The 21,001-nt window shown below is 33.9% G+C and overlaps 2 protein-coding genes across 5 annotated transcripts in view; one reads left to right on the top strand and one right to left on the bottom strand.

Moving 5' to 3' along the window:
* Positions 1-19,200, bottom strand: part of LOC145673275 (prenylcysteine oxidase 1-like) — a 30,010-nt gene extending 10,810 nt beyond the window's left edge. Inside the window, exons 1-4 of one of the 4 annotated variants that reach the window (XM_081742819.1) lie at positions 19,067-19,200; positions 14,897-15,021; positions 12,547-12,753; positions 6,352-6,526 (exon numbers count right to left, since the gene is read on the bottom strand). In XM_081742819.1, coding sequence (XP_081598945.1) covers positions 6,352-6,526; positions 12,547-12,753; positions 14,897-15,002 — 488 coding nt within the window. In that variant the 5' untranslated portion in view covers positions 15,003-15,021; positions 19,067-19,200. The other 3 variants (XM_081742822.1, XM_081742818.1, XM_081742821.1) reach the window with 3 other exon arrangements.
* Positions 19,201-19,298: 98 nt separating this feature from the next.
* Positions 19,299-21,001, top strand: part of 140up (RPII140-upstream gene protein) — a 39,588-nt gene continuing 37,885 nt past the window's right edge. Inside the window, exon 1 of the mRNA XM_081742824.1 lies at positions 19,299-19,718. Within this exon, the coding sequence (XP_081598950.1) occupies positions 19,555-19,718 (164 nt within the window). The 5' untranslated portion in view covers positions 19,299-19,554. The remainder of the gene's footprint in view (positions 19,719-21,001) is intronic.

Here is a 21,001-nt window from a genome sequence, read left to right as displayed (position 1 = left end):
CAGTGGAAATCTCAAATAATAATAATAATAATAATAATAATAATAATAATAATAATAATAATAATAATAATAATAATAATAATAGATAAATTATCAATAATTTTGGTCAGGGTGTAGAAACTCAAAAGTTAGGAATCGAGTTTCTTATGGAAGTGATATTCAAACCGGAAGTGGTAGAAACAAACTATTTCCGGTCTTAACGTTGATTACTCTGGAGCAAAAACGGTAACAGATAGCGAGCAGCGGTTTTCTGCAACCGACTAAACATCCAAAGATAAATTTCATCTTCATCCTTAACTCTCTAATAAACCCAGAAGTGATAGAAATCCACTAACATTTCCAGTTTCAATATTGACTTACATAAAGCAAAAAATAATCAGAGACAACGAGAAGCTTTTTTTTTTTTTGAACCGATTTGGCATTATAAGATTATGTACCGTCTTTTCTTCTAACTCTATTCACAACGGAAGCTACACAAATCAACTATTTTAGGTCTTACGTTGATCGTTATAAAGTAAAAACGGTAATAGATAGCGATAAGCTGTTTTTTGCAATCAATTAAGCCATTTCAAAAATACATTCCATCTCCTCTCTAATTTCTCTACTAAAATTGAAAGTGGTGAAATCTACTACCACTACTCATTTCAATATTAATTGACAAAATTTCACACCATAGAAACCAGACTCCTTCATATGGTACATATTTAACACCGCTACTTGCTTTAATACCGTGTGTAAGATCTTCTGAAATTTCCTAGGGCATCATGTTGGGATCATTATCGCCTACAATCATGTGCTTCTTGTTTACGAACCTTGGGCCAGAACTGATTTTCTATAGGGTGTTCTCAAAATGTTTCCACCAGTATATATAATAAGATCAATCTGCTCACAAGTTTTTTATCATTTACTGTTTATTGTTCAAAATTATGAAAATCAACAGTCTGTACAGTATAGTGGAAATAAGAATATACGCAATAATTCTAACAATACATTTTCTATACGTAACATCAGTATAAAACCAGGTACAAATACTGAAAATTGTGATTCCAGATTCAATGGTGATGTAACTAGAAATAATGTAAACAATATTGATTTTAGAAATAACAGGTATAGAAATAATCGGTACAATCAGCCTAATACAGCTAATGGTAATGAAACATCTGCTTACAAGTATATATGATTTTGGATAATATGAAATATATAGTCTTACGTCCGATGGTTATGCCCTTTAAGCTTAAGGAGGTAAATGATCAATAAAAATGAATGATTATGAAATATTGGTGGAATTAACATGTGGGAGGAAATGGATAACCCCGAGAAAACCACAGACTCGATGTTGTCCAAAGCTGGCGTGGTCAGGGATCGAATCAGGGACCCGTCAAACCCGAGTTATAAGGAGGGCTCTATTACGAAGTCACCATGTTCCTTAATCCCTCTTGAATGATATAGTGGTTGCAGAAGTTTTATTTTACTTCGAGTAATTCTAGTGCCTCGTAATATCTTAAAGGTAGCCAATACTTTAATAAAAGCGCTCAGCAATTATCAAACAAGATACATCTAATCAGACCTATTCACAGCACCAGTAACATCTATAAACTCTGCATTATTCATAAGTTAACTTTCTTTACTTAAACACACTAAATATATTCTTTTAACTTGGGTTTCCATACAATCAACTTACAAAACCTCCTTTACTTTGTTCGAGTTTAGAGTCACTTTTTAGCACTGAAGCTATACGAAACGTAGACTTATAGTTTAAGGAGAATCTGAATCATCGTAATGCGTTTAAATTTCAAGGCTTTCCAAGCAGGAATCGAACCCGGGAGCCGATGCATCAAATGGGCACACACTAGCCACTTGACCCGTGGAGAGGACTGAGTCTGTTTTATTCTGCATCTCAATAGAAAGTGATGCCTTGTTTCATCACTTTCTACGCTACATTTCCAGAAACACTAAGATTAACCATAGACTCAGCATAATAATTCCTAACACAAAGTGAATGTCAAAAAAGGGGGCGATACTTTTTTTCGCGGGGCAGGCAACACTGATGAAGTTGAGTTCGCAGAAGCATGTCTTAGTATTCTGTGCTTGCAACAGTGATAGAATCGTCGGAGTGGGGTGAGTAGCAGTAAGGTGAAATGCCTGCCGTAATACAAAATTCCGCCAAATGTAAAGTGAGATCTGCCATAAGATTTCTGAACGCCAAAGGACAGAATGCGGCTGACACCCATCGGGAATTGTGTGCTATTTATGGACTGACAGTAATGAGAGAAGGGAAGGTCAAGCACAGAGAGTTTAGCGAAGGGCGTTCAAATGTTCATGACGATGAGAATAGCGGAAGGCCTAGTGATTAGACGGATGATTTGGTGGTAAACGTTAACGAGAAAGCTCGATCTAATTGCCAGTTCGCAATAACTGAACTTGTAACGTACCCTTTTACCGGTACTTTACATTGTTACTGTTTTACTGTTGTTTTGTTAAGTGGCCCCCATTTGGTATAGTCATGCCATTAGTTCAAATACATGTTTTATTTGTTTTTACGTGTTAGTTATTAACGTTAGTTGTTGAAATGTTTCTTTACTATTAATACAATTCACTGGATGGTGGGGTTATTTTATAACTATCCACTATATTCACATATAACTAATATCAATTACAAATGATTTAATATTATATCGGATTTTTCTAAATTTGCTAGGTAGATTCTATTAACACTGTAATAGTAAAATTCCCACTTACATAACACTCACCCATGACATTGTATAATCATTCGTGTCGAGCATCGGTTCATGGCATTCAATTGTCTTGTGCTTGCGGCATGCTGGGTAGCGAGGTCAAGATGGCGATAGACGGGTGAGAAGATATGAAAATGTTGTGAATATCGATTGGTGCTCTTCAAGTAAATGGACAGACACGACTAGGTGAGAATTATCAATATTCTGTTTTTAGTTTGAGGAATTATGTGCCTCATTAAATATGTCATAAATATTAATACTTCATTAAGTTCTAAAATTTTAGGGGAGTAACTACAATAGAATATTAAGTTTTACAATATGAAAAATATGGCGTAGTTGAGCTATGCAGTCGCCAGGTATTGCATGATGCTCAGCCATCTTTACCGTGCTAAGAAATAGGCGACCCCTTCGGTCATCCATGATAATTTGAAATTTAAATACGTAAATCGTACTTTTAGGACTTAACTTCATCAAAATTTGTGTTTTGATCCAACCTAGAAATAATTGGAATAAAAGAATTGGATGCCGAAGGCTAAATTAATCTTCAACAATTTTGGTAAATCGTCGCCTGATACAACCACCTATGAATGCTGAAAATAGTAGGTGTCAGGTGGTTTAAAGTTGGATGTATGATCGTAAATGCTTCGGAGCGCGCAATTCCATGGATTCGTGAAAAGGTGGGATCCGGAGGATTGAGGAGGATATAACCAACGTGTCATAAGGTAAAAACTTTCCTTACTTATTTATTCTAAACCGGGAACCACTCAGATTGATGACAGCGAGGGTACCAGTGGTGCTATAAAACCCAAACTTTTTGCAACTTAATGACGGTTTGTGAAATTTTTATTCAGTACATCAATAGCATGACACACATGTGTAAATAAAATCTCGTGTTGTGCCACGCATCTAACAGGATTATCGTAATACTTCCATTAATATAATTATTAAGACTGATACTATTATGAAATGATAGTATGCATTCGGTAAAAATCAAAAACTTAGCTTCCGGTACAGAGTTCTAATATGATGTCCTCGTGCAGTCTTAAAGGTTAGGTTAGCTATGTAACTTGTCGTTCTCGTATTTCCATATACTGAAATGTCATGTTCACAATATAGTCAGGAAAGTGATAAATATGTATTTTTTTTCTTCATACTCATTTGTATATAAATATATATCATGTTCATTCATATTGATAATCGATGCAGTGTTGTAATGTTACAGAAAAATGTGACCCAGTGTCATAGAAATAATCCTGGAATATGCTACAGATATAATTTATGAAACGATTCCTACGAAGGAATAATAATAATAATAATAATGTAGTATATAGATGTTAAAATGACACAAGTGGGCACGTATGTAACACGTGACGGAAGTGCACGGAGCATATTTTTCTTCTTCATAATTTTTTTTTTTTTTATTTATTTATTTCTTCACACTTTCCTGAGTCTTGAACGAAAATGAATGGATCAATGAATAGTGAGAATTAATAGGACTGTTTCGTTGGAACGTAATATTCTATGTAAACCTGCCTAAGAAGCTAATTATAATGTATCATCTATATGTTTAAAAGTTATTTTTTTTTCTTCTTTCTTATTTGTACCGGTAAGCTACGAATATGTAAACTACATACAATTGCCATAATGTTTATCCGAATGTAACACTAAAACAATGTAAAGAATCAAAATTTATTCTGAAACAAGATTTCAAAATTTATAACTGTTTTCTTAAGCTGTAATCCGATTTTTTTTTCTTTTGACAATAAATGATAACTTGAACTTCAATGTATGATTCCGTACCAGTAATTCATATTAAGTACCTAGATTATAGGATAATAGTAACATAAAGTGCAAGTTGATGTCGAACATGTGCTAGATAGCACAGTTGCTAAGATCTCATTGACGGTCTACCACTTGACAAGAATCTGCGATTGCTTTCAAAATTCCGTTGCGTATGTAAATAAGAAATCAGTTCTCGTTTTTTTTTTTTTTTTTTTTTTACTTTAACAGAATTAAGTGATTACAAATTGACAATTCAATCTAAAATGTTGTTTGGTATGTTTTCATTTATTTTTATGGCCCTAAAGTAGGACGTAACAAAATTGGCAATACCATCCAGGATTTTGGTTTGTTCTCGAGATTTTCTCATTCCGGGAAAAGACCGTATCAAAATTGGCTTCATTCAGTCAGAATTCTGTTTATTTTCATGTTAAGACATAACGAATGAAAATGAACATTGAGTTTAAGTAACTGTACAAATTTAGTGCGTTTCAAACTCGTCAAAGATTTTCCAGAAGTGTCTACGAACTTTAACTGAGAAGCTCGGTTATCACAAACCGTATGAGGTAGGTGCCAAAAATGCTGACAGACGCTCACAAAGCGCAATGAATGACAGATGCACTTAATTTTTTGGCCCGCTGGGAGGAGGTTAGGGTTGACTTTTTTTTCCCACATAGTGGCGGGAAATGAGACCTGGATATCGTACACCACTGGAGAGCCGAAGCAGCATCAATGCAATGGCGACACTGGTTCTCCTAAAACCAAGAATTTCAAACACCATCAGTTCACAAAATCATGGCAACCATGTTTTGGGAACAAAAAGCGTGTGATTCTTTTGGAATTCTTGGAACCAGAACGAACAATTACAGCAGATATGTATTGTCAAACACGGAATAATCTGCGACGTCTCATCCAAAATCGGCAGAGAGCAATGCTACTCTCCGGAATTCTGATTCATGACAACGCCCACCTACACACAGCTGCTCGTACTCTTGAGATTTCGTTGGGAATTATTCAATCATCCCTTACAGGCTCGACCTTACCCCCAGCGATTTCTTTCTTTTTCTTCATCTGAAAAAGTAGCTTGCATCGAAGCGATTCGACGATAGTGAATTGCTCAAGACATAATTTGTTGAATGGCTGCACTCTCAGAGATCAGATTTTTACACAAAGGGTACACGGAAGATTGTCTGACGCTATCAGAAATATCTGGAGGTTCACGGTGACTACATGGACAAATAGCAGGTATGTACGCGTATATCAATCGCAATAAATTTCTTCTATCATTTTCTTGTTTTCTAAAAAATATCTGCCCCTTTTTTGACATGCGCCTCGTACATATATGTATGTTACTCTACTTTAAAACACTTTTCGCCCTTCCGCTTCATCTAAATGATAGTGATTCTGGTTCCCAGAATTTAAGATATCCTATACGTATAAGAAAATCGAGACAGTAAGTTAGAATTTGAATCCTCAATTATGAGTTCTTAGAACTGGCCTTACCTTTGAGGAACACTTTTATATATATATATATATATATATTACTGAATGGGATAATACTGTACAATCATGACAAAGCTATATTTTTAAAGTACCCTATTATGTTATTCACATTTATTCATCTTGTAACTTCAAAATACTAGGTTTTTTTTTTCTCTCTAAAACATGCATACATGTCTCTGTATGCAACAGTTAGAAGTTACTAAATTCTGTCTAACTTCCCGAACAAAAAATATTTTTTCATCATGAATGTACAGACAGATACAACATAACCCGCTAAAAGTATCGAAAAATATATGAATTGATAGTTTCTTCTTTATACCAAAAAATATATTACCTTTCAAAATCAGAGATCATGTTGTCAATGAAAGTTTGAAGGCGTAACGGATCAAGGCCATATCTCCAGAATAATTTAGCGTAGTTGAGAATTTCTGAATTACCCTCACTAAAAAGAAATTCTCTTCCATCATAAAGACCAAACTTCCCTCCAAGAGCTTTCTTCTTTTTTAAACCTATACAAGACAAAGACACAAATTATTACTGTAGACGAATAGTAATAATACGAAAGATAGTTTTCAAAATAGTAGACAAGATTTTAAGAATAAATTGTGTAATTCTAGAATTATCTAGCTTAGAAAATCACTCCTCATATGAAAAGTAAGTATGAAGTCGAATAAGCACACGAAAATTGTCCAATTTGTAAAAAAAAAAAAAACATATCATGAATTTTATTATTATTATTATTATTAAACTCTACTAGTTAATTACAAAGTACATATATGAGAGTACGCTGATAACTTTTAAGCCCTGTCGGATCCAAAACCATCTGCTTTTAATTTTTATCTTGGATTTTTTTACCATACAATTTAAAGTTGTTGCAGATGTACTTATCTGTATTTAATTTGCTAATAATATTAGAAGTAATGGTTGTCATACTACCATCACTAACATCGTAGTTTAATAAGGAACATGGCTCTCTAAAGTGATTCTTCGTTAGCGGAAACCGACGATTAGAAGAAGATAAGTTTGGGAAATAAGGGTTGAAATTAATCCAAATAGATCTGCGGAACTAAATTTCAATATAAAAGGTTATTCAATACATTTACGGCACACTCATACCTGATGGTGCACTCTATTGTTGTGGGGAAAAAAATACATACATTAGGTTAGAGCAATGCATAATATTCAACAGAAACTCATTCAATACTACTGAAATAACTAAACAACTGATTAGAAATTAGTATTTATATAAATAGTTATTTCTTCATTAAGATAGATAAGTTCATACTTAGCAAGATTCAACATAAATAGAATTAGTTAATATGTGCATTTCTTTTCCAAAACATTTCAAATTATTACAGAGTAATCCAGAAAATAATACAGCACAATTCTTTCTGTTTGCGGTTAATTCAATATTATATAAAACTACTTTGTAGATGAACTACACAAGAAATGAATAATTTCTAGCTACAAAATTTTATGGTAATCAGCCGTAATTATATACTTTGCAGTGACCAAATCCTAAATAAATAAAATCATTCTACATTTACTTTGAAAAATACATTATTACACACTGAATTAAACCCTAATTCATCTATTCGGTAAATTATCAATGCATTTATATTCACATTGAAATCATCTAGATTTGCATTACGACGAAGAAATCAATCACTCATTTTTTCCAATCACTTAAATCAACATTTGTATGTAAATAAAACAAATGTACATCACTTTGAGTGCAAATTAATTAATTAATTAATTAATGCTATTAATGAGAAATTGAAGTAGTGAATTATACTCCGAAGAAATGAAAATGTTGGTTCGAAATTCTCAAATAAACTACTGAATAAATTAAAAAAAAAAAAAATCAGAATCTCGTAAGAAGTGGCTATCTCATTTCATTTTGCTGTCCTTTTAGATAATTTAAAATATGAAATTGCATTCCAAATATAATTGTATGAAAAATTAAATAGAAAAATTCACTTTTCTGCAACGTACAGTCAATAATAAATTTAGTTATATTCCAAGAACTCTTTGCTCTAGATTTTCATACAAAATAAATTACATAGTCAGAGATACGATTTTTGTTGCATAATTTACAATTTTACACATGTTACGAATTAAATTTCAATGTATTACGGATTGAACCCCGTAAATGCTGAACATTGGCTACGGATAGTGGAAAGACTGCGAAATGACTTAGCTCCTCCTGTTTAAAATTATGGAACTGTTTAGCAAAACTTATTAGACATTCACACTGCATATTGGCATTTAAACAACTTTCAACTAACACGGTAACTGCTGATTATAGTCAAACTGGGATAAAATTACTTCAATTAGGTACTTAGTCTACTAGTTCTAAAAGTGTCGAAACTTGCTTCTCATGAAAATTACAGCCGCAATATTCAATCACTCACTTCGAACAAATAACTGACTTTTGGAATGTTAACATAGTTGAAAGCTAACAAAAAACTTGTAAAAGTACGAAAACTATCAATATTCTTTCCTTGTGGCTGAATGAAATTACGAAAACATATAATTTTTAGTGTACTAGAAACAATTTACGTGCTCAGCGTTCTTCATATCGGGTAATCCTGCTCCGAAACTTTTTTTTTTTTTTTTTTTTTTTTTTGTTCACTAGAGAGGGCTACATGTATGCAAACGAGGCAGTGCTCACTTTAAATATACGGAAGCTGATTAAGAAATAATCTTACATTTCGTTGAATTCTACCCAATTAATTTATACGTCGCAAATAAACATTATTGAAATGTAACAAAAATACTTCTTCTAAAAGACGGATGACTGCTTAGTTTATTAAAATTCAGTAAATTAAATTTAAATAATCTATATTATCACAAGCTACGCAATTAAATTGTATTACTGTTCGTCACTGCTTACGTAGCTATGTGACCTAGTTGTGACGGGATCACAATTAGAAAATACAATTATTCCAATTAAAATGTATTGAAAAGCTATAGAAACTTGTTAATGTACGAACTAAATGTGAGGACAACAAAAGGATGGTGATGAAACAATGTGGAAAAACAATCAACTAATACAACCTGAGCACTGATATGAAGTGTGCTGCCTTGCTGTCACATACCAACAGCAACATTTACAAGAGTATTTGCAGTAATACTACAGAATATTTTCGGCAATACTATTATGCCAGATTCGTTCCATAGTTAGCATCAAAACTGTCAACCCATCCTTGCAGTTTAGCAATTAAGCATTAAAGTTTTGTTTCTAATACTATCGTCCTATCATTCTATGTTTCATTTTTGTTTTCTAATTCTCTTTACGCACGGTGGTCATTGTCGGATGTAATATTAGGCTTAACAGGGCAAATTTTTAAATGTTACTAACTGAACGAAAGAAGAAAACATAAAGTAAAAATTACGTATTACATTTAAATTTAAAATAAATATGGTGATATTGTGATAGATAAAATAAATAAATTTTCAAATTTTGTCTTTGATATATTGAAATTATTGATAAATATAGAATTTGTATCTATTTTTGCTACTTGCAGTTACTATTTTTTCTCATTTTGAATATGTAACAAAATATGCATCGTTAACAGCTATATACACTACATCTTATTACGATGATTCAATATACAGAGTGAATCAGAAATATCACTGCATGCTTGAAGTAAATGTTGTCTGTTGTTGTATATTTAAAAAATGGTGGAATAAACTTCATTTTTTTTTTTTTTTTTTTTCAGGTAGGAGCTACGTGCACTCAACATGCAAGCAATTTACAGTTCCAGCATAGGCGATTACATACTAGAATGATCGTGAAGCCGTAAGACTGCAGATATGCGATTTTGATTTAATTTTTGAGTTTAGCATCCCTTTCAACAGCGAAGATATATGAGACGTGAACCTACAGCTTAATATGGAATCCGAACATGAGCTCCCACCGGGAATTGAACCCGGGCTTCCCACGCCAAAGGCGCAAACGCTAACTAACTGTTTATCCAAGAGGAAGCTCAGATACATGGTTTTAATGTAACTTGTTGCCGTCGACTGTGGAACACGGAAAACGACTGCCTCCAACGGAAAACATTTAAAAAATAAAACTTTCTGGAAGATCTCGTAGTATTACAGTAAGGATTGTGGAAGCGTTTGCTAACAGTGGATGTCAACTTGACATCAGCCAATTCACTGTGTCTTGTGGTTTGACACGTGAGATCTGTCGTCCTTTCAAACCGATTCATATTCACGAACTAAGCGAAAATGGGTGCGCCAGGCAGACGGAACTGTGTGAGTTTTTTAATGAGAATGTGAAAGAGATGAACTTTGGTTTCACAGTTCTCTTTTCCGATGAAACTGTTTCACGTAAGCGGAAGTATTATACGACATAATTGCCATTATTATACTACATAAAATTTTTAAGTTATGAAGAAATACATTTAAAATGCGGAGCGGTCACATTTGGGCAATGACTGAATAAGAGGGATTGTTAAGAATGTATATCTAGAAGTAGACTGTTATAGATTAGTATTGTGAAATCCTTCATGGACTTGTAATACTATTAAAAAAAAAAAAAAAAAAAAATGCTTATTGCAGCAGGACGATGCACCTCCTCACTATGCCATTGCACCAAACTACAGGGAAATTTGGATCACGAACCTCCAATAAGGTGGTTAGGAAGGAGGTGTGCGACTATTCTGATCTCACAGCCTGTGACTATTGGATATGGAGTTATTTGAGGAGAAAAATTTACGCTCAGAAACAGTAATAAGACATCCCAGGCTGAGTAAAGCAGTTGAGAGGGAATTTGTGTCACTTCAATGGACATATAGCGTAACGTAATGAGTGGTTTCCTGAAGCGTGGTCAATTATTTTGGACATATACAGCAATCAGTTTGAATCAATAAAGTGAGTCTGATTGGTATTATTCTTTAATTTAAAGAATTGACTTTTTAACGACACTATCTTACTTCCCGTAATACTGTCATCACATACGAGCTGGATTTCTGTATATACTCTTCAGAAAATATATGTTTCACATTCTAAACTATTTAATTATGAAACATCTGTTTAAGATAATAAGAAAATCCACATCCATACTCTAACTGGGAACAAAATAATATTCACTTTGAATCCCAAAATTTTGCATTTTTCAATAAAATACGTATATGTATTACTCCAGACATGCAAAAATTGCCTCATTCGTTAAAAACATTAAAACCTTTTCACATAGAAAAAGCTACTGTTCTGTAGGTATTTTCATCACAAAATTTGATCTTCACAATGTGTGCATACAATTTATTTTTATGAAAAGACAAGCTACCAAAAATAATAAATATAACAAGTTTTTTTTTAACATTTGTATTAATGTAATATATCCATTCTCTACTACCAGGTATTAATAACAAGTTTTAGACATTTGCACTAATGTAACGAATCCATTCTCTTTTATTTGGTGTATGTTAAACTTGTATGTTTAATAATTGTTAAGCATGAATAATAAGTTTTTAACATATGTATTAATGTAATGTATCCATTCTCTTTATATTTGGTGAACGATTAAATGTATAATATTTAATAATTGTGTAACATTTTAATTATGTTCTAATTTTTTTCTGCTTCTGTAATTAATGACAGCTGTATGCTCAAGAGAATCTCAACACTAAGTTGAAAAGGCTAAATAAATAAACAATTTTGTTAAACATAATGACGATGAGAATCAAGTAAGAGTTTTACTCGGATTTGTTAAACTTATTTTTTCTACTAAATGTATCAATAGTGTCATGTATTTGTGGTAACTACTAAATATCTTTAACTCACTAACTTAATATAATGAAACCTGTGCTTAGCAGAATCCTATGGTAACCATACATGTACTCAAATTTCTGATTAATAATTTTGTAGGATGAATAATCATTTTCGTGCGGAATTAACGAAATACCACACAGACAATTTATAGCGATACAATACTTTACGTTTATATTTAGTTTAGAAAACATAAATTCCGAAATTGTTAGAAATGAAAAAGATAACCACAAAATACAGCATTATCGAACAACACAAAAGAAAGTAAACTAAACATATTTTACACTTCTAAACTATACTATACATAAATATACAAGTCTTTTAAAACGATTATGTTCATCCGCTTGTCTCTCGATCGACACATATCAGAGCAAAAAAGTAAAGAGATGGCAAGAATTTTTTTTAAAAAAATATGTATTCAGTGTCCCAAGAATCCGCTCCATATCCACCCTTAGCAAAACCCCGGTTTTAATATTGGGTCCCTATTGAGCAAAGACAGTTAAAAATAATAATAATAATAATAATAATAATAATAATATATATATATATATATATATATATATATATATATATATATATATATATATATATATATATATATATATAGAGAGAGAGAGAGGTATAGATATCGATACATAGATACAGATATAGATATATCACCCTTATCTTTTATTCTGTTAGGATTCTGTTACATACGAGTTTCACTATATTACACTCTGTGCAAAATACGTAATTCAAAATTCATTACCTAGCAAATTTAGGAAATTTACCATGTATTGGTTCCTTGGATGTATAATACTCCCACCCGTCTCATATTCCTGATCATCATATTTCAATGTAGCTAACCTACCACCAACTTCTTTTGACTCATACACATCTATTAGAACATTTCCTGAAAACTCCTTCTGTAGAAAGTAAGCTGCGGATGTTCCTCCTATGCCAGCACCCACAATAGCTGGAATAAATTTCCACGTTTCATTAAATATACATTTTACCTGTAAGTAGTCCATAAGTATTATTTCCAAATACTTCAAGTTATTATTTGATCATGCAGTTCTAATCTAGGTATTGCAATGACATGTACCAACTTCTACCTGCTTGTTGTGCATAATTTAAAATCAGGTACTGGTAATGGAAAGCCAACTCGGGTTATAAGGCAGGGAAATCTAAGAAAAAATTCTTTATCACCTCAGAACCATTATTTCTACAGGGAGGAAAATCTGGCAAAAGTGTAGTTCTCCGAACAACGTAGATCTACAAAAAGATGCATTTAGATGGCCAAAATTTATCACTGAAACTGTCTGCGATTGCTTTCTAATCGAATTCTTTAGGTCTCTATATTTGACTTTCATTATTACTATTTAATATGCATCCTATTGTTCCATTACGTGATTTCAGCACTCTATTAGACAAGATGTATCAGCACTATCTATCTTAGAGAGTTTGCTCCTTTTTATTCTTTGTTGTATTTTCAACTATCGTGACCAACTGGCAGGTGGGCTCAGTAATAAAGCGCTCGCTTCTGATGCAAGAGCTCTCGGTTCGATCCCAGACCATCTCAATTCGTGGCAGACAACATTGTTTTCGTGGATTTTCTCGGGGTTCTTCCATTTTCTTTTACATCTGCATTATCGTTCACTTTCATTAATCATCTGTCTACTTTAGCCTAAAGCAGGGATTCTTAACCTTTTTCACTGGCGTACCACCAAAATATATTAATTATTAATACGAACAGAAGTTGTACGTCCCACCAACAGCAATCTGCGTACCACCAGTGGTATGTGTACCATAGGTTGAGAAACCCTGACCTAAAGGGCATAATCGTGGGATTAAAACTAGAAATTTTAATTCATTTTACTTCGATAATCTAGTACAGCCGGGTCTGGTATCTGCCGGATTACTGAGTCTATTATATAAGAATTCTGCAGTAATTGAAACCAAAAGTAAGTGTTATAAACATAAAACATGGCAAGAGTTACAATCAACCTGATTTGAAAATGTAGTAGTTATGGCAACGAAATTTAATTATCTATTAACGAGGGGAACTAATATTAATTAATACTAAAAATGAATGCTGAAGAATTCTCGAGTGATAGAACGTATAGAATACATATATCACAAGATAAAAATTGTACTAGCTAAAACAGTCGTTATTCATTCGCGAGTAACAATAATGAATTAACTTGGACTAATCTTGGTACATGTCGTTATTAATATTTAATATAGACGTAAGCAAGGTTTGCTTACGGCGATGATTTAACGATAGATGTATACCAAGGTTAGTCCACGGCAGTTATTAAATAATAGACGAATAACAAGATGACAATTATTAAATGGTAGATATTTATCGAAATGGCAATCATTAAATGACTGACACGTATATGAGGTACCAGTTATGAAATGAGGTTAGTTCAAGCAATTATTAAATTATGGACGTATATCAAGATTAGTAAATGGCATTTATTAAATAATAAGATGTATATCAAGGTTAGTCTATTGCAATTATTAAATTATAAACGTATAATAATGTTAATCCACGGCAATCATTAAATTTATAGACGTATACTAAGGTTAGTCCACAGCAGTCATTAAATTATAGATGTATACCAAGGTTAGTCCACGGCAATTATTAAATTATAGACGTAAAAATTAGTCTATGGCAATTGTTAAATGATAAGATGAACAGCAAGGTTAGGATGGCATGTATTAAATTATAGATGTATAATAGAGTTAGTCTATGCAATTATCAAATTATAGGTGTATATCAAGGTTAGTCCACGACAATCAATCAATTATAAACGTATATTAAAGTTAGTCCATGACATTCATTAAATTATAGAGGTATATCAAGGTTACTTGACGGCAATTATTAAATGATAAAATGTATACCAAGGTTAATCTACAGTAATTATTAAATTATAGACGTATAATAAGGTTAATGAACGGCAATCATAAATTATAGGCGTATACCACGGTTAGTCTACGGCAATTATTCAATTATAGACGTATACCAAGGTTAGTCCAATCTTATTTATAATCATGCGTCAGTTTAGTTCCTTAAGGTTTTACTAATGAATACCAATATTATGTGAACTTACCAATTTTGGGTAAAGATTTTTGGGTTGCTAACGAACTCACATTGCAACAACTGAAAACCACGAACCCCACAAATATTTTGAAGCGTATTGTTACGAACGAAGACATTTCTTATTCTCAATTATGTCTGAAATTAAAAAAATGAAGAAATTTATACTTCTCTCTAAATATGAAAGTAATTAAACTCGGCACAAGTTTAGATCGATATTAGAAGCTACTACAAAAAGAGTAATTTGAGATTATTCTTTCGGCTACACTAGAATTTTCAGCTTAGCACATAAATAATTAAGTTTTTTACAAAACCTTTGAACATACTAATTTCTCTTATTGTTGACTTTGAGGATGTACTTCAATTGCAATGAATCAAATACTAGAACTTGTGTTCTAGAAATCAAACTAATAACGAACTCTCTATTAAAAATCCCTTAGAGCCATACCAATTTAGTTTCTAATATAGTGAAGTGGATGAAGAAGCAAACTTTTAGCGAATATTTAATAATGTTCATAAGTTTGGAAAAGTTAACCTGTAAATAGAGAATATTAATTTGTACTAGAAAGACTGTACATACGGCATTTTATATACAGAATTTCCGTTATTAGTTTAATTATTTGCCATTGAAGTACATACTCTAATATGTGATTAGTCGAATAGCCTATCTACCACACAGTTTAAAATCATGCCGATGAAAGACAAGTGATAATGTTGCCTGATATATAAATGAGAATTTGAAGAAAAAAATCCTGACATCATAGCAACACACATCCAGGTTAGTATTATTTTATACTTCCTTAAAGCTATCTTTCATTTTGATTTACTAGATTTTACCTGTAACGTTTCCCAACAGTGGCACCGGAATCGGTAGTGTGGTCACTGTAATCTAGGCTTAGTTCTCTTGGAGGTGAGATAATGAGGTGCGGTACGGCCTATACTGTAAGGATTGTACTTGCATGATGATCTGGGTACAAGCTAAATGGAACAGATTCAAGCTGTAGTCCACGTGAATATTAAGTAAGCCTACTGTCCTTGATACTGTCGTACCGCATAAGTACGAGGGGGGAGTCCGAAAATAAGTTTCCCCAGGCGATCGTGGATAGAGCTGGGGATGCAAGACCAAAAATAACATGTGACATTAAAGATCAGACGTATCTTTATTTTTCCACATAAATACCACGTACGTTGATTTATTTGTCATATCGTCTATAAGCTTCAGAAACCCTTCCAGGAAAGATTCAGGGCTCCGCATACGGAAGAAGCGTCTAACAGCTTCTGTGACTTCAGCATTGCTTCCAAAGCGCTGCCGCCGAGAGTCTTCTTTAAAGCCGGAAACAGATGGAAATCACTGACTTCGAGATCAGGACTGTATAGCGGATGGGCAAGTCGCTCCCATGCAAGAGTTGCAATATGGTTTTGCGTTGCCGTCGCTGCGTGTGGTGTCGCATTATCATCCAACAAAAGACCACCACATGTAACTTCGACGAGGCGGTTATGGATTTCTACTCCTGATACGCCACGTGTTCATTCATAGCAGACAACCACTCATACTTACTCCTTTGACCACGACGTCAAAACGCGCCCTCTCTCCAAAACTACTAGGCTCAGACTGAGAGACTCGTCTCTGCTTTGCGCAGGCGCTACGACGGCATCATCTGCAGGATCGCGAGCGAATGATAGCCACTTGTGTCTGGGTGTGTTGCGCGTGTACCCGCTGTCTTGTTTCCCTCATTGCTGTTCACTTCTCTGGGGAAAATGAGAGGATAAACATTTTCGGACTCCCCATCGTACAAGACACACATACGCAAACTTAAAAGATTGGTTTCCATATTTGGTAACGATTCACAATAGGAAGTCAATTATTTGTAAAATTTAATGAAGAAATTTATCAGTTATTTATTGCTATGTATAGTTTCAGTTACATCATGTTGGCTGGGGACCGCGGTCGCTCAGAGATAAAGCACCCACGTCTCGTATCTGGGGTCTCTGATTTGATCCCAGCTCTCAAGTGAACTTCGTTATGGGCAAACAACATGTACGTGACTTTCTCTTGAAATTCATGCCACTTTTTCATTGCAGCACCATCTATTTCATGACGTACATATATAAATAGCAAGTTGGTATCTTATTCTGAAACTTGCGAGTATCTAAATAATATAAACACGTGACAGTCGTACCTGAGAGGGATATAGTGATGGAAGTACAAAAGGAAAATGGAAGATATCAGCCAGAATTCTCAATAGGAAACCATTATGCTCGGTACGTAAAAGTGAAAGTAATATGTTAACTCTCATACGCAATTATGGAATTGCTTGAGAGGCAAGTACGCGTAGACTAACTCAAAAATGTATTGTGTTTTCAAGTACTGAAACAATAGTGTAGAAATAATGGACCTAGTGTACAAAAATCAAAATAAACTGAAAGGAAAGCGTACGCAGATCGTGGTAACTGCCTAACACAGGTTGACTCCTGGTCTTTGTTTAAGAACATACCCACCATTTTTTCGCGCCTGTTCCTCACGCACTACCATGCGAAGCCACCACCTTCGCCCTGATCTGATACGAGTTTGCATGCAGTGAGCACATAATGCATATTAATGTGTTTTTCATACTTGTCTTATATGGTATATGTTTGCACCTGTACTCAGTGGGTGGATGGATAGCATCCGATACTGATTAAGAAAAAAATTCGTCATAAAAATGATAATTTTACAGTTAAAATAAGGGGGTGTATATTAAAGAAGATAGGTAGGATATTAAGTTAGACTCTCGAAGGAATTTTTCACAATGTAGGAGAACAGTCTTTCATGTTTACAAGTATGAAACAAATCTAAAGTCTTATCTAAGGCCATGTAAAAACCAATGAGTGCATATCAAAAACAACTGTGTAACATCTAATTTCCATAGGCGGAGAATATCTACACGATGTAGGAAAAGTATAAGTACAGAGATACAAGTGTGAAATCATTACAAGTACTGTAACGTATGCAATTTCTTGTGATACCAAGAACTTATCGCACTGTCGTTGTTCATGTTCATACCCCATTCGCTAACGCACCTGATTCCTGCAGCTGCACCAATGAGCTGGTCCCCCTGCTGTGCTTCTCCTCTGACTCAGTTAGATAACATTCTCATTTTACTGGGCACCTAGCACAAGTTGGTTTGCGGGTTTCAGTCGTTTTAATGGAATACGTGTGAACATGTATTTGTAACTTTTCCTCCGTTAATCTACACGAAAGAAATACTGAGCATATCTGCACACCGTACTCTCAATCTCTACTTTTTTTTAAAAAAAAGGTCCTGGTGTAGTTTTGGCGCACCTCATTTTGGAAGATTTACAGGTGAAATTGTATGAAAAGACATACTTACAGGGAACATATTTCAGCAGGCGATAAAATTTTATACAAAGTAACAGAGTTGTATTTTAAGTTTACAAGTATAGGGTTACTAGTGTAAAATCATTACAACTGCTTTACGGTGAATAAAATAAGTGAGTGCATATGAAAGATGATATACTATTAATGTTATGTTCCACTGGCGGTGTATTCTTGCACTGTGTAAAGAAGCTGTATTTTATGTTTACAAATGGAATGTCATTAGTATGACACCATGACAAGTGCTATTGAAACTCGTATATTTGCCAAAATCCACTTCTTTTCACTATCCTCGCTTATGCACATACCCACAATCACTGACGTGCTTGCTCCCTTCGGACGCATCTCGTGCGGGCCCAACAGCTCCGCTCTGCCCTGACTCCGTTAAGATACCACTCATGCTTTTTAGTGGCAACTTAGCATGGAAAGGTTCTAGAACACCATATACCTTATAAGCTAGGCTGATTCCTTTCTGTGCCTAAGTTTAATATTTCAGTTACATAGCAATGCAGAGCGAGCGATAGCGAGTGAAGGCGGGTTGCAGTCCCGCAGGGCACGTTGTTTTCTGTGTAAGACAATAAGAAGGAAATTACTAAAAGAATTACAATTTTTCAACAATTATTTGAGTGGTGCGCCAAAAGGAAACCTGCACTTTTTTTTTGTGATACAGAATATTAAATTAATAAATACAAGCGAACTGTAAAAACATCTAATTAACTTGCCAATACACCACTATAGAAAATCCTTACTCGTCGTCTCACGTGTTTTTAACTGGTGTTGTTTTGGTAATCAGTGTTTTAGGCTTACCACTTGAATTGTGTTACGTAGACTAATTGCTTAATTGTAAGCAAGCTAAGCGACAGCAAATAATATTGTGATCGAATTGTTAAAACATAGTTAACACATATACGTTCTGATGTTTATTTCAACAATAATTAAAGTATTATTTTTAAAAATTTTTAGTGCAATTGAAATGTCGTCTGCTTCTGTAATTTATCATTTATCAGAAAACAAATGACTGTTTAATTGCGTTAGTCAATGAACAAGAACAACACGTGAAGCACAAGTGGCAATTCTATCTTGCAAATTGGACTTGTTTATACTATGTTATTATTTATTTTATGTAGTGCGAATTTGAAGTGAAAAAAGGAAACAGTTTGAATTGCATTTTATTTTCTCTTCTGCTACATAGAGATGACAGTCCTAAAAGCTGAATGAAGAAATAAGTTTATGTAACTTAGATCAGACACGACAAACGATATAGCGATACTTTGTATAATACTTATCATTAGCGAATGTATAAAATGTTGCATCTTTTTGGAAGAACTCTTTGTAGTTTACTGCCATTCGAAATATATGACTCTGTTAAAGTTCCCAGTGAAACAGGAACGTCGGGTCCATATAGAAGTACAGAAAATGAAACTGGTTGGGATAGAGTAAAATTAATGTACAGCAGAGAGTAAGTAGATATAACTTGGTTACATTTTATTGTGCAGGTTCACTTTTGCCACATCATTCGATATAATTGTTAAGAAATTATAAGGCATTACTCGAACTGACGGTTCTACCAAATTTTAACACATTTCTTACATTTTTCGGGTTCTCTTTGCAGAACGCACTAAATGAGGAGTTAGAAACATAAACCACAAACCAACTTGTGCTAGGTGGCCACTAAAAACCATGAATGCTATCTGAGTCAGAGCAGGCGCGTCAGCGATGCGGTTATACGCCTAAACGAGGATAGTGGAAAAATAGATTATAGTTTAGTTTTGGTGGGCTACGTTTTAACCGACTTTTATGAGATATTCTATTCACATTCCGTTATGTTAATAACACTTAATTCAGAGAGTTATGCCGAGCGAGCGTCAGCGAGTGCAGGCGATTTAGAGCCCCACTGGGCACGTGGTTTTCTGTCTTCCTTAGTGTCGCTTTTTATCGCACAATTCTTAATCCGTATGTTTGCATTATATCCATGGCACAGTCCATGACTAACATGTGAACCGGAAATTCCGCCGTTTATTTCTACCCTATTTGCTTTCTTATACTCTTCCGTTTTATAGTTACACATACAATACTTTCATTCCTATTCAAAATCCATTTCAATATCTTGTGCAATGGCAGAAATTAGTTATATTGTCACTCATTCCTTCACAAAAAATGTTTCACATCATATTTTACCTATAAATTTTGTTTTTGGTAGAACCGTCTGATCGATTGAACCCGATTACAAGACATTAATTTCCTTCTTATTGTCTCCCGAATTATTTGCGCTGGGCGACATGAAAATATTTCATTTGGCATAGATGTTAAGGGGGCAACCAGAAATAATTGTTGAAAAATTGCAATTCTTTTATGATATGGGTATAAGTACGGCGTCCGAATGTATAGTATAAAAACAACAGTGCAACAACAAACCAATCTGTACTAAGTATTATGTGGCCACTAAAACCACGAATGCTACCTAATCAAGTTAGGGCAGGGCGAAGATTAGAGCCCGAGTAGTAAGGAAAGGAGTAGGTTCGTCAGCGACGCTCTGTATATGTGTAAGCGAGAATAGTGGAAGCAAGTGGGTTTGTCAATGATACGAGTTTCAATAGCATTTGTCATGGTTTCATTCTAGTAGCGCTCCACTTAATCAACATAAAATGCAGCTTCAGTACAGTGCAGAATTACACCGCCGGTGGAAAATAGTATGCAATACAGTCATCTTTCATATGCACTTATTTATCTTATCCATCGTAC

Source organism: Thermobia domestica, chromosome 16 (assembly GCF_964235325.1).
Source record: "Thermobia domestica chromosome 16, izTheDome1.hap1.1, whole genome shotgun sequence".
Classification (NCBI taxonomy): Eukaryota; Metazoa; Arthropoda; class Insecta; order Zygentoma; family Lepismatidae; genus Thermobia; species Thermobia domestica.
The sequence above is the reverse complement of the archived record's forward strand: the minus strand, read 5'-3'. Positions and strand labels throughout refer to the sequence as shown.